The 12,906-nt window shown below is 42.0% G+C and overlaps 1 protein-coding gene across 1 annotated transcript; it reads right to left on the bottom strand.

The window, feature by feature from the left end:
• Positions 1-1,107: 1,107 nt before the first annotated feature.
• On the bottom strand, positions 1,108-6,404 carry MTRES1 (mitochondrial transcription rescue factor 1). The gene is made up of 4 exons (XM_071741228.1): positions 6,248-6,404; positions 3,600-4,038; positions 2,679-2,751; positions 1,108-1,573 (listed from the first exon to the last, which is right to left on the bottom strand). The coding sequence occupies exons 2-4, from the start codon at positions 4,028-4,030 to the stop codon at positions 1,397-1,399; spliced, it is 681 nt and encodes a 226-aa protein (XP_071597329.1). The 5' UTR covers positions 4,031-4,038; positions 6,248-6,404; the 3' UTR covers positions 1,108-1,396.
• Between the last annotated feature and the right edge of the window lie 6,502 nt (positions 6,405-12,906).

Genomic DNA, 12,906 nt, shown 5'->3' on the forward strand with positions numbered 1-12,906 from the left:
CAGTTGACTGGCAGGAGATTAGCCCTCACACTATTGTTTCTATGCAGCATATTCCTTTTCATTTTTGTCATTTTCTAAATGCCATCTTTTCTAGTTAGTGGCCTGTGAGATGGGCAGACAACCTGCTCACTCCATTTCCCAATCTGTTCCATGATGGAGCTGTGGTTCCCACTGAATATTTTTCTTTCATTAACAATTTGGAAAGAAGAACTTTGAATCTCACAGGAAGGGAAGAGCTGTAACTGAAGGGAAGTAATGCTGTTCAGGAGAATATGACATGTTCTTTCCCTACTTCTCCCCCCACCAAAGGCAAACATGAATGGAACAAACCTGTTTGGGGGTGTGGGTTTCGTTTTGTCTTTTTTTTTTTTTTTTTTTTTTTTAACTAGTTCTTCCTTCTTTCCCTGTGAAAAATTTAACATGACTTTCCAGTAAAAAATGGGCAAAAAAATCACTATGTATCCAGTAACACTACGATTTGTGTTTACAGATGGAAGCAAAATAGTGATTGCTGAAGACTGGAGGCACATGAGGTGATTAACACACACACACACAGAGACAAATGTCAAACAATAACTGCAAATTTCCTTCACAAATTTCATTATGGCAAAACAACTGTTACTTATTGGTTCCAGAGGCATTTTGTAGTGATGGGTGCTTGTCCTCACTTCTCTGGGAGGCCAGACACTCCTAATCCTTACACTTTCAGGAATGCACCACTTTGGTTAACTCATAAAGTAGTGTTAAATAGTAAAAATCAGCAGTACTACACACATCTCCTCTCTGAGCTGCCTTCTCCATGAGAGCAGAGTGAGTACCTGCCATGACTCATTCTCTGTTAGCATGAAGGTTCCTGCTTAGAAATATGCAGCTGCAATCAGTATCCTTTTGTATTCCTGGCATAGCAGCACGGGCAAGCATGGAGTTGGTATTGTTAACCAAGATCAAACCAATAATGAAAAAGGAAGTAACTTTACATAACTGGGATTTTTATCCCTGTTATCCCTAACTATTTCCTGAAGCTAGACTGGAAAATAAGCAAGCAGCTCTGCTAGTTGTGATGTCAGTTTTCATGTAATCTTTCTGATTAACAAAACTAGACAGCAATTAAACACCAATCAAGTTAGCCTTTATTGATCCACTTTATGTAATTTTTCCAAGGAAACTGCCTGGCAATGCAAGGATCGGATCTTTTATTCCATAATACCATGAAATAAAACTAACAGCAAAAAGTGACAGGCTTATTGCATGAATACTGATGTTCACAGCAGAGGGAGATAACATTCCAACACAAACCCTTATAAAAGGGTACTGTAATTTTGTTTAACCAAAATTCATATTTAACAACAAATATGGTTTTCTGCAAAAATCTTAAGCCACCACATGCAACTCCCTGTTACTTAAGTACATCCTGCTTGGGCACTTTTAAGTTTTTCCAACGCCTCAAAATTATTTTATATTTTTCACTTTCAGTTTTGTTAGATACTTTTTTTAAGACTACCCGCATAACCACAGCAGCTCCTGTTTCTTTATCTTCACCAACTATCAAATCCAAAGTGTCACCAATTTTCACCTGGAAACAAAAAGAGAAGATGAGTGATTATATATATTCCAGGGGAGCAACAAATCCCCACAGCCTATGTCCTATTTTGATTTTGTTCTTTTCTTTCCATTTAATAGTCTTATCTCCCAGGAGATGAGGAAGGCAGGCAACACTAAAACTATCACAGATCCTCCAGCTGTGAACTTCTAGGAAAGCCCTAACAATAAGCAATTAAATGTCTCATGACCTTTTCTGCCTAAACCTTTACCCTGTTCCATAATTAATACTTAACTCTGGGAAAAAGGTGCAATGCAGTATGTTGTGGTTTGGTTTGTTTGGTTTTTTTTCTGAAGGGAATCCTGCCAATCTTTCTGTATCAATACAGACACAGAACAGCAAAATGCTGTTACCCCTCATTCATTTAAACCAGTTTAAAAGAGCTTTAAAAACCAGAATGGTGGTTAACTGTTTGTTCCTTTCAAAAGTCACAAAAGCCATACAGCTCTCAAAAAACAGCCTTAACTTTAGGGGACCAGGAACTTGGCTTTTTCTTATTGCCCTTTGATGACAGTGACCACCCTCACATAAAGGGAGGGTAGAAATATATTTGTCACCATTCTGGTGAGCTCTGCTGTGAAAAACTAGTCTGCAACCTTTCTGGCTCCTCCCTGAAGTGTGTTCCTATGTGCTTTACTGCAGATAGAATGACCTTTCCTGAGCTGCTCCAGTTTCAATCCCATGGCACCACCAGGCTTTCTCTGATTCATTAATCATGCGCCTGCTCCATTAGTACCTCAGGTTTAATAACTCCTGCTCTATCAACCTCACACATCTACCATCGCTTCCTCCAGCAACTCAGAAAGTTCTGTCCTTGTTACCACCTGCCTTTTCCTGACTTGCAGCCATAGATTTTACCCTCTAATACCACAAGTCTGCCTTAGGGAATAACACCTTACCCAGGGAATTAGAGTTACACACAAACCTGGAAGTGGTGTTAGCAGTGCTACTCATTCACCATTGCAGAGCAATTTAGTGGTTAGCTCTTCTGACCCAAGTAAAACGAAGGTGAAGAAGAGGTCATGCCTAGTTATTTTCTTGTACTCTATTAAAAGATTTAAATTTAAAGAAGTCTTACAGTTCTACTTTTCTTCCATAGTTTTTCTCCATTCAGCCTGAGTTCATTATTGTAGAAGGCATCTTCTACTTTACTGAAGAAAAACAAGGTTTTATTGCATTTACAATGTGCAGCAGAACAAATGCAATTGTTTCTTTGCAGATACACAAGAACATCACTCATGTGAAAGGCACATTACCACAACTCTAATCTGCACATAAAGGATACCTCTATTTAAGGTAAAGAAGAAAAAAGCTGTTCATAGATATCAAATTAAATAACAGAGTATAGTTGCTCTGTGCCAGAGGTGCAAGCAATAAAACAGCTGTTTCTGAAGACCTGTCTCCTCAATATCCAATGAATAATGTCCCCTTCCCTGCATTGTCCAGATTAATAATTTTTAAGTGATCAAGCTACTAATGCTGTTTTAACAATGCTGCAATATAAGGCTTCTGTATGAGGAATAAGATCAAACACTATAATACACTTAGACTGCACATTTACCTGGTTGACTGAAGCATGTTAGGTTTTAACTCAGCACCATTTCCTACAGCTAATAAGCAGTGCATTATTTTATCCCCTCTATCTCAAATATTTTTTGATTTTCTGATTCTGATCTTTCTTGTGTTACTTAGTACAGTATTTTCCATTTTCTTAATTTTAAATAAAAACAGTAACTGATAGAAAATGCCTCCAGCAATCTTAGAAATACTGCAGACAGTGAAAAGCAGAAAACATGTTGTTTCAAGGGAGGTAAGGTGAAACAAACAAAACCACCCATACATACATCCAAAACATATTTTTAGACAGTCAAAACAGCTACACACACAAAAAAAAGAAATCTCAAGTACTGAGTTATTACAGCCATAAAATATATGACATATGATATGAAAGTATGATGTGAAATCTTTCATATCAGCAAATTGTTTCTTCCATACTTACTTTCTTGCCATGTCTAGACCAGCTTTCATGACCACATCGTATCGAAGAGACTGTACAACTTTTTCAAGATCCTTGTAATCTTTTACTACATAGGGGTCATCTTCATATTCATCTTCCAAATCACTTTCCTCTTCTTCTTCATCCTCTTCTTCCTCTTCTTGTACAGTCTGTCTGCTCCTTTTAGAGCTCTTGGTACTTTTGTTCCTCAGAGAAGGTACCGAGATATACTCTGGAGAAAGTCTTACTGCACAGAGTTTTTTTACTGGGGAAAAGCTGAAACATCTTCTGTAGTTTACTGTGCTTGCTTGACAGTTACAGAATATGCTTCTCCTCCAAGAGAGACACAGTTTATTAGAGGGGAATTTCTCCCACAGTCCAAACCAAACATTTAGTTTTCTAAAAGTAGTGATGGGGAGTCTGAAGCCAGTCATAGCATACCCTAAAATAAACAATCATAGGTAAAAACTAGCAACTGCTTTAAATGTTGCAAAGATTTATTCATAGTTACTATTTATAAGTAGCTATTACAAAAATATTATTTTCTGGTTCCCTATACCCCCTATATGTCTCACACAGGCTTTATGATCTGCCTTTCTCATACACAACCCAGCATTGCAAAGAGCTAAAACACCAGATGAAAAACAAACACTAAAACCCCCAGTGGAATACTCCATTCATCATTCCTTTTCTAGTCTTTCATATTAACTGTCCAAACACAATTGTGGCATTTTCCTCCATATCTAATATACAGTTCACAGAAGACACAGAAACAAAGATAATGATGTAATAAAAAGCATAGGGATACCTACATTTATCATGGCTTTTTCTTAACAAAACCAATTTGCTCCATACAGCAAGCAAGTAAGCCCCCCCCAGAAGAGTGGAAAGCTGCTTAACTTCAGTCTCTGCTGAGAGAACTCCTGCATGGCAGAATGCTGCACAATGCCACCCCCCATTTCCCTGAATGGCAAAAGGCATCGTGGTATAGCTGAGAAATAACACTGCTCTGTGTACTGGGCTGACACAGAATCACAGAGTGGAAGGGAGCTCTGGAGATCACCTAGTCCCATCCCCCTGCTAGGGAAGGTTCACCTACAGCAGGCTGCACAGGATGGTGTGCAGGTGAGTTCTGAGTGTCTCCAGAGACCAAGACTCCACAAGGTCTCTGGGGAGCCCGTTCCAGTGCTCCTGGCAATCTCAAAGTACATAAGTTCCTTCTCATGTTCAGATGGAACTTCTTGTGTTCCTGTTTGTGCCCACTGCCCCTTCTCTTGTCACTGGTCATGACTGAAAAGACTCTGGCCACATCCTCTTGACACATGCCCTTTAAATGTTTGTAAGCACTGATAAGGTCCTCCCTCAGTCTTCTCCAGGCTAAGCAGACCCAAGTGTCTCAGCCTTTCCTCCTAAAGGAGATGTTCCAATCCCCTGATAATCTTTGTAGCCCTCAGCTGGACTCTTAGCAGTAGCTCCCTGTCTTTCCTGAACTGGGGAGGCCAGAACTGGTCCCAGTACTACAGATGTGGCCTCACTAGGGCAGAGGGGCAGGATAAATCTCCCTGGAAGTGCACAAACCCTTCTTAAAGCACTCTAGGATACAACTGGCCTTCTTGGTCACAAGGGCACATTGCAACAAAGATACCAGCTACAAGTCTCATCTGCGAGCCCCCCAGTACTGCTCTGTTCTGAAGCATTCTCGTCCCTGGGAGAAACACCCCCCAAAAACCTCAGATGTCTTTTTGCCTTAGAAACCGATTTACATTCCGTCCTAGTTAGGTGGAGCACTGGCTTTTATTGCAGTTTTATAGGTGCGGAAACACGTGTCTACTTCGTGGGACTGCAGTTTGTTTTCCTTGCACCCAGATGAACTCTGCAGAAAGCTGAACGAGAATTTTTTTTTTTTTTTTTTTTGGTTAGGAAAAAAAATAAATAGGAGCAATTATTGGGCATATTAAATTAACTACAACTCCCTTGGTTTTTTTTTTTTTTTTTTTTTAATTTAAGTATGTGACGTTAAAATACATGACATTTAGTTTAAAATTTAGGATGGTGCAGTACTCACATCAGCTCCTCCTCAGTTTGGGGGCAAACTCCTAGAACAGTTATTTGAATGCGTAAACAACTATTATTATTTCTTCTCACTGCTCCAGCTCTCTGTTCCCCGCAGGCCAGCGGGCACAGCCAACCCCTGAGGCAGCCTCTGCCAGGGCGGCCAAGAGCACCCCCATGATAGCCACGGGCGGACTCCTCCTCCTCCCCTCATGGAACCTTAACACAGACGGACTCCTCCCCGCCCCCCTCCCGCCTGCCCCTCGGGGGACACCAGGCCGAACGCAGCCGAAGGCGGGAAGCTCGTTCCGAACCACGCAGCCACGCCAGCGCCAACCTTCTCTGACCCTTCCCCATTCCCCCCGCCCCGGGGACGCTGCCTGACCCGCCGCTGGGCCCCGGTGCCGAGGGGAGGCCGCGACCGAAGGGCAGGCCCGGCCGCCGCCCACCCCACCGCCGGGGAGGCCACGCCGAGCCCCGCAACTCCCCCCGTCCTGCGACCTTGGAGCCGCGGCGGAGCCCGCCGCTGCCCCGCGCCCCGTCCCTGCCGGAGGGGAGGCCCGGCGATGCGCAGGGGGCCGCGGCCGAGGCGCGGTTACCTGGGTCGTCCGGGCGCCTCGGGCCCGGGCCTGCCGCTGCCGTCCCCGCGCCGCCGCTCGCAGGCCGAAGGCGGAGTCGCCTCGGCCCGGACTCGGCGCCCTCTGCCGGGACTGGGTCCCGGCGCACCCTCTGTGGCGGGGGGATCCGCGTCCTGGGGCGGGAAGGTGATGGAGGTGTAGCGGAGGTGCCTTCTCCCTGTCTCTGCTCTCCATGCCCGCCGGCGCCGGGCGGCGTTAGGAAGCGGCGTGGGACTGGCGGCCGGACGGAGCTGGGGGAAAAGGCGGGCGGGACTCCTCCTACCCCCTCCTCAGCAAAGCGGAGGGTCCCGGGGGAAGGTCACAGCACCTCGGACCCGGCCTCTGCCCCATCACCACCGGTCTCCTGGCACACCGAGGTTTCCCCGTTATGAATTCCCCCATCGCTATTTTTAGCAGCGTGTAGTTTTTCAGTGTACCCTGGTTTTCTGGGGGGAGAGGTGGGAGTAGGGGAAGCGGCAGACCGCAGGTTTAACTGCGGGGGTGTCTCGGCTGCACCTTCCCCCCTCCACCTCCTTCCCCTCGCTGGGCAGGGCTGCCCCTCCCTCACCACCGGTGCTGCTCTCCATATGTCACAGTTAAAGCACTGGGGAATAATTATGTTAATGCTTTTCTTTGGTTTTGGGGTTTGGAGTTTGGTTTTTTTTTTTTGTTTTTTGTTGTTTTTTTTCCTCACACCTCTGATTTTCTCTTTGCAACACTCGAAGTATTTTGCCTCCATGAGGCCAAGCATCCCCAACCTCAGTGCCAAGGGCCTGTCAGTTTTCTGCCCACATGCCCAAACCAGAAAACTGGAACTGTCACTGGCTGGGGAAATACCTCCAGGAGATGTCGAGGCTTCCTGACCACGAACTGATTTGGCAGGCTTGACAGTGATGACCATCCAATCCAAATCCGTTTATGGGATGGGTTTCTACTGTCTTCATCTTTGTTACTTTCCTTCACATTGCACCTCCCTCTTCCACTCCACATCTCTGCTATTCCCTGCCTCTTTATTTTTGAAGCTGAGAAACTATGAGAGGTCCATCTCTCCTCTGTCTTCCCCCACCTTTTTCTCTGTTGTGCATCAAACACACCCCTCTCAGTGACTTCGAATGCTCCACTCAGCATTTGGGAAATTCTCCATATCCATACGAAACAGGTACAAAATGCAGCTCCATCAGATTGGCAGCATCCTGGCCTGATGTAAAAGGCTGTACAAGGTTCAGGGTAATGTTGGCAGATGGAAGAGTACTTCAGCTTTGAAGTTAAGCTTCTGCTTTACAGCTTTAAAGCTTCTGCTTTAAAATGCCTGTCACCTCACCTGACAGACCCTCAGAAAATTATCAGCAAATAGGGCAAGTGAGGTAACTGCAGAGTTAGCACTGCACAGCAGCTGTGCTATAAGCACAGGCACTATAAGTGATTGCTTGATTTTACACCTGTATAAATTTTGTCATTAAATGCTTGAATGAAGGTTTTTAAGTCGGGGATATTTTGTAGAGAGCAATTCCTTGGCTATTTCCCCTCCTTTGCTAAGAAGGACACTGTGAACGTCTTTATTCCTTTTTGTATTTTAAATGCTCTAGTGCCCAGTTCTGTGAGATACTGACATTTTTAGTTGGGAACAAGTGCTTCTTGTGCACTTTCCCCCATATGTCTTAAAATATACACACATCCTTACTGAAATAAAAAAAATATTGGCAGGAGTAACTTTCTTGCATTCATAGTGGCACATAGTGAGTCAGAATAGAAATGGATGTCTGAACAGTGGGGATTCCCTGAGCAGAAATGCCGCCTCCAACAGGGGGGAAAACCCCACACCTAAAACATAACTAAAACCCCACAAACCTCTCCATTTTTTAAGAGCCCTTTGAATTTGATATGCCTCTTAACAGGCTGCAGAAGGTTAATAGTGTGGTACTCAGTCTCTCCTGTAAAAGAGGAACTATAACTTCGATGTCATCAACACACATTGTGCATCTGATTTATCTCCTCACTGCACAGCTGCAGAGGCATCACCTCTGTCAGGATTGCCTCATTTCCCAGTACAGCTACACGGGCAACTGTTCCAGTTGTACCAGTTAGAAGGCATATCATGTTCCTATTATGTCTTAGTCACAAAAACAGATCCTTACCAGGGTCTTTGTTAGGATTCATTCAGCCCTCAACTCTAGAGGACATTTCAGTGTCACACGGGTTTCTTCTTGTAATCCCATTGTTATTCCCTCCACACCACAGGGCAAGGAGGGCCACTAAAGCACTTGTCTTAAAGATTCATACTACAGTTATATGATGTCTTGGCAACTCTGAACCTAGGTTATTAAAGGCTTTTTTTTAATGACCAAAAAGACAAAAATTATGTTAATATTCATTAATCCTATGTTAATTACATCAAACTGTAATTGTAAACAAATTATTCCGACGGGGAGAAGACTAGTCTAGTTTTTCTCTTCTTCCAATTTACCATTAGATGGCAGTGAATAGCTCCCTCTCAAAGCTGCCACAAGCTCAGGCTCTGCTCTCAACAGGTTGCTCAAATACAGGCTAGCATTACATCCATCTGACAAAGATGCTTTTTAAACTCCTTTTCAGATGATTTGAAACTTTTTTTTTTCTTTTTTTTTTTTTTTCTTCCCTTCAGTGGAGTCATCTCCTGTTTAGGAAGAGTAATTCCTCTCTTGTTTATGTTTTTCATTGTGTGTATTTCAATGCATGACATTCACTCACAAGGATATTAGTCTTTTATTTTTAACAGCTCAGAGAGAAACCTCTTAATAACTTTTGACCTGTGTGTTAGAATCTGTAGTGGGGAATTCCCTCACCACTGACTTGGCTTTTTTATTACCTTTATTTTCCTGCAAGGTCAGTTGAATGACAGCAGTAGATCTGCTGACACTTGTTGGATCTCAAAGTTAGGAGCACCATGTTGCCATTCCAGCCCTGTGAGTAGCTCTGACATTCTGCAATGCATATCTCACCAGATTATTTGCCACTGCAGATTTTTACTGCTTCACTTCAGCATTACCTTGTTAGAACCACATGCTTTTAAAATCACACTGTTTATTCAAAGGTGTACTGAGGAAGGGACTGGACAGTATTCTATGCATGTTTATGCATCCTGAGGAAACAGTGTCTCCTTGTGAGCATCACCTTTACATTTGCTCATATTCATTTGAATAATTACCTAAATCTCCCTGAGTGCTAGTGCACCTCTTCGAGTATTACAGACCTATTGTAACTGCTTACATGTTCATTTTTTCCTACTTCAAGGTCTGGAGACTATTCCTCTAGATGGTTACTTGCATCCAGCCTGTGACCAAATGACCCTACTGTTTCTTTCTCCAAAGTACACCTTCAAAACCTTCTCTCTCATGCAGCAGAAGCTCTTTTTCTGGCCCTTCCACTGCAGCCTTTTTACTTGGCACACTGCTCTAAGCTGGTTTCCCTTTCTGACACAGTTACTCATATCATTTAGTGTGCCATTTTTACTATAAAACATTTGTTTTGTTCTCTTCAGGATACCTTTAATGTCTCCAAACCCCACGCGCTCTAAACTTGACTCTGTCTCTCTCTACTTTCCAACTCTTTGTGCTGCTGTTTCATTTCTTGCAATAACAACTGCATTATGAGCTTCTGTCTGCTTTTTTCTTTTTTTCTTTTTTTTTTTTTTTTTTTTTTTTTTCTGCAGCCACGTTGGCATCCTGCCCAAGGTTTCACAAAGTACCTTTACTTGCAGCCTCCATATCTTGAAAACTCATCTTTCGCATTACAGATGGATAATTAGATGAGTAAGGTAAGGTGGATGAGTTTCAGGTATTGTTTTATTTTGCTTTAACTGATGGAAATATAGACACTGGCTAAAGCAACCTTGTTTTTCTCCCTCCCCTCTCCTTTCCACTACCTGACTTACTTGGCTTTAGTCTGCCTATTCTCCTTTAGAAAAGGAGGCCAAATAGAGCCATTAAAAAAAAAAAAAAGAGAGAGAGGGAGAGTGAGAGAGAGGTAAGCAGTGCAGACTGCCCTGACCAGTGCTAAAGAAGCTGATAGAGGCCACCCAAATAAGTCAGAGCATGGTGACCCACCTAAACCAGAAATACGTAGCTTCCTTGTCAGTGAAAATCACTGTTACATCAGTGGCTGAGCAAACGTGTGTGACTTCCTTCAGTATTAAACCCAGCAACTCAGAGATTAAAGGCTCCGCAGTGCCACAGCTAATTCTTCAAATTACCAGTCTGGTGAAAGGTTTGCTGTGTGGTTGGTTGGTTTGTTTGTTTTTCCCCCACTTTCTTGTTGGGCACTTATCTAAAACATGATAATTTTTTGTAGGAAAAGTTAATGTTCTGCTTCTTAAGCTAGGCTTTCAGACTTTCACTTGTTCTGCAGGGAACGTGCTCGGGTTCTGCTGCTGTTCATTGCTGTTCCAGGATTTATCTAGCTACTGATAATGGCCAGTGGCAAATGCAATAAAAAGGAAAAGCAATCAATTGAGCATTTGTTATGTCAACCTTACTTATTAACCATAAAACCACACATTCCATGAACAAATGTTAATTAGTTTGAATTATTTGTTTACTTCTGTGTTTTCTCTGTATTCTCCTCAAATTAACGGCTTTACTATTTAGAATAAAATGTTCTCTTCTGTAATTGATAGCAATAAATTCAAGATATATTCATGCAAGTCTAACGTAATTTCCAATGAGAAAACTTAGATTGCTCCTGAATCTGTGTGCAATTGAATTTTTCTTTTTTTAAAATTGTGTTTTGTGTCAGGTTTGTTTTCAAAGCAGAGAAAAGACTTTGGAGTACTTCAAATTCCATTGTGGCTAAGGGACAAAGTTGCCTAGATTAGCTTTTATATACATTACTGCATTAGGGAAGAAAAAAATTATCTGTACGGGGGAATAAAATGTCAGAATAATCACATTGTTTAGTATCCACTGTCTCACCCTTTCACGGTGTCCAGATCCAGAGGTATAAAAGATGTGTAAATCACATCATAGGAAGATTTTTAATGAGCTGTCTCTCAGGGAAGCGTGTCTTTGCAACAGGTACTCTTTGAACTCTCATGTTCTCATAACTAGGTGACCACTGCTGCTCTGCACCTTGCCTAATGATACACTGCAACGAGGAGTTCACCATGTAAAAGATACATGAAGTCTCTTAGTGAGATGTGATACATGTTTGCTCTCAGCAGTTCATCCTTTCAAAGCCTAGACTGGTGCCTTCTCCTATTATGCCATGAAGAAGAGCTGATCTTCTTCACCACTTTTTTTTTACTTCACTTCTTCACTTTTTAATAGTATTTCTTCTTATTTTGCCTTCTAAAATAAACAGCTCCAACTTTCTCTGTTTCTATTTATCAGATTCCTCCATGGTTCATTCTCATTACTTTGTTACCTCTGCCTGTCCCATACTCAAACTGGAAATTACCCAGAAAAAGTTACAAAAGAATAAACCTCTCAGGTGCCATGCAGTGGTCATGACCAGGAATGAATTCTGAAACTGAGTACTCCATAAGGCAGCTCCCTTTTTATATAGACTGTCTTTTTGGTAACTGTGGGTAAAAATCTGCCCTGTCTAGTGACAAAGAAAAGTAAAATTAAGCAAACAATAAGAAACAAAAAAAGGCAATGGAAGAATGCTAGATTCAAATGGCAAGGTATAGATTTTCAACACTTGTCAAGAGAAAATAACAACTTCCACTTTTACCATAAAGAATACTTGGTAAGTAGGGCTGAAAAGATTGGTCTTGAAATGTGTCAGGGATAGAAGAAATCCCAAGAGTCATAAACTAATTATGATGGTTAAAAAAAATACTAATAAGGATGGAGAGATTTTCAGTGAGCATTTTTTCATGTGTTTGGAGAGAAGCAGAGTGAAGTACTAGCACTGTATCAGGATAAGTAACAAACTTTTTCATCTACTGGTAAGAGGGGTAATGCAGAGTATCATATCCAGTGGAAGAAATCACAGACTTACAGAGCACTCAAGCTGATGGTGAGACAAATTTAGTTGCAATAATTGCAATTACTCTTATCATAGTCTTATTATAGAAGGAAAATCCAAGAAGGTGGTAATATAGAGGCAAACATCTGCACTAATAATCTGCATTCTTGATGGCCAGTGAAGAGATCAAAGCATCCCCTTATGTGATAAATCAGTTTTAGATATTTTAAAATATTTTTATTTAGATTAGCTTAATTACATCAGAGAAGCACTAATTTCCCTTCATCATCTATCAAGGGTTTCCAGAGAGAGTCACTTAGATGTAGACCTCTGCTGACACTCTTCCTTTCTCCTCTCAGTGTGAAGTACATGGTATGTGTTCAACCAGCAAACACCTGGCTACAAATCTGGTCATCATTATCATCTGTGTGCTTTACTGTGGTGATATAATAAATCATTGCTTTAAATTTGCAGCAAAGAAGATTTTGTATGGAAAGAAATACAAATGGGGTTGGACTCAATGATCTTTTGTAGTTCCTTCCAACCCTTAACATTCTGTGATTATCTGAGATATTCTGCAGTTACAGTTTGACAAAAAATCAGGAGGCCTGTGGGCTATGGAATGCCCTTCACTGATTTTTTTAAAATGAAAATTATGTTCAAACTTGCCTCATATTGGAAGATGGAGAAGAACA

Source organism: Heliangelus exortis, chromosome 3 (genome assembly GCF_036169615.1).
Source record: "Heliangelus exortis chromosome 3, bHelExo1.hap1, whole genome shotgun sequence".
Lineage (NCBI taxonomy): Eukaryota > Metazoa > Chordata > Aves > Apodiformes > Trochilidae > Heliangelus > Heliangelus exortis.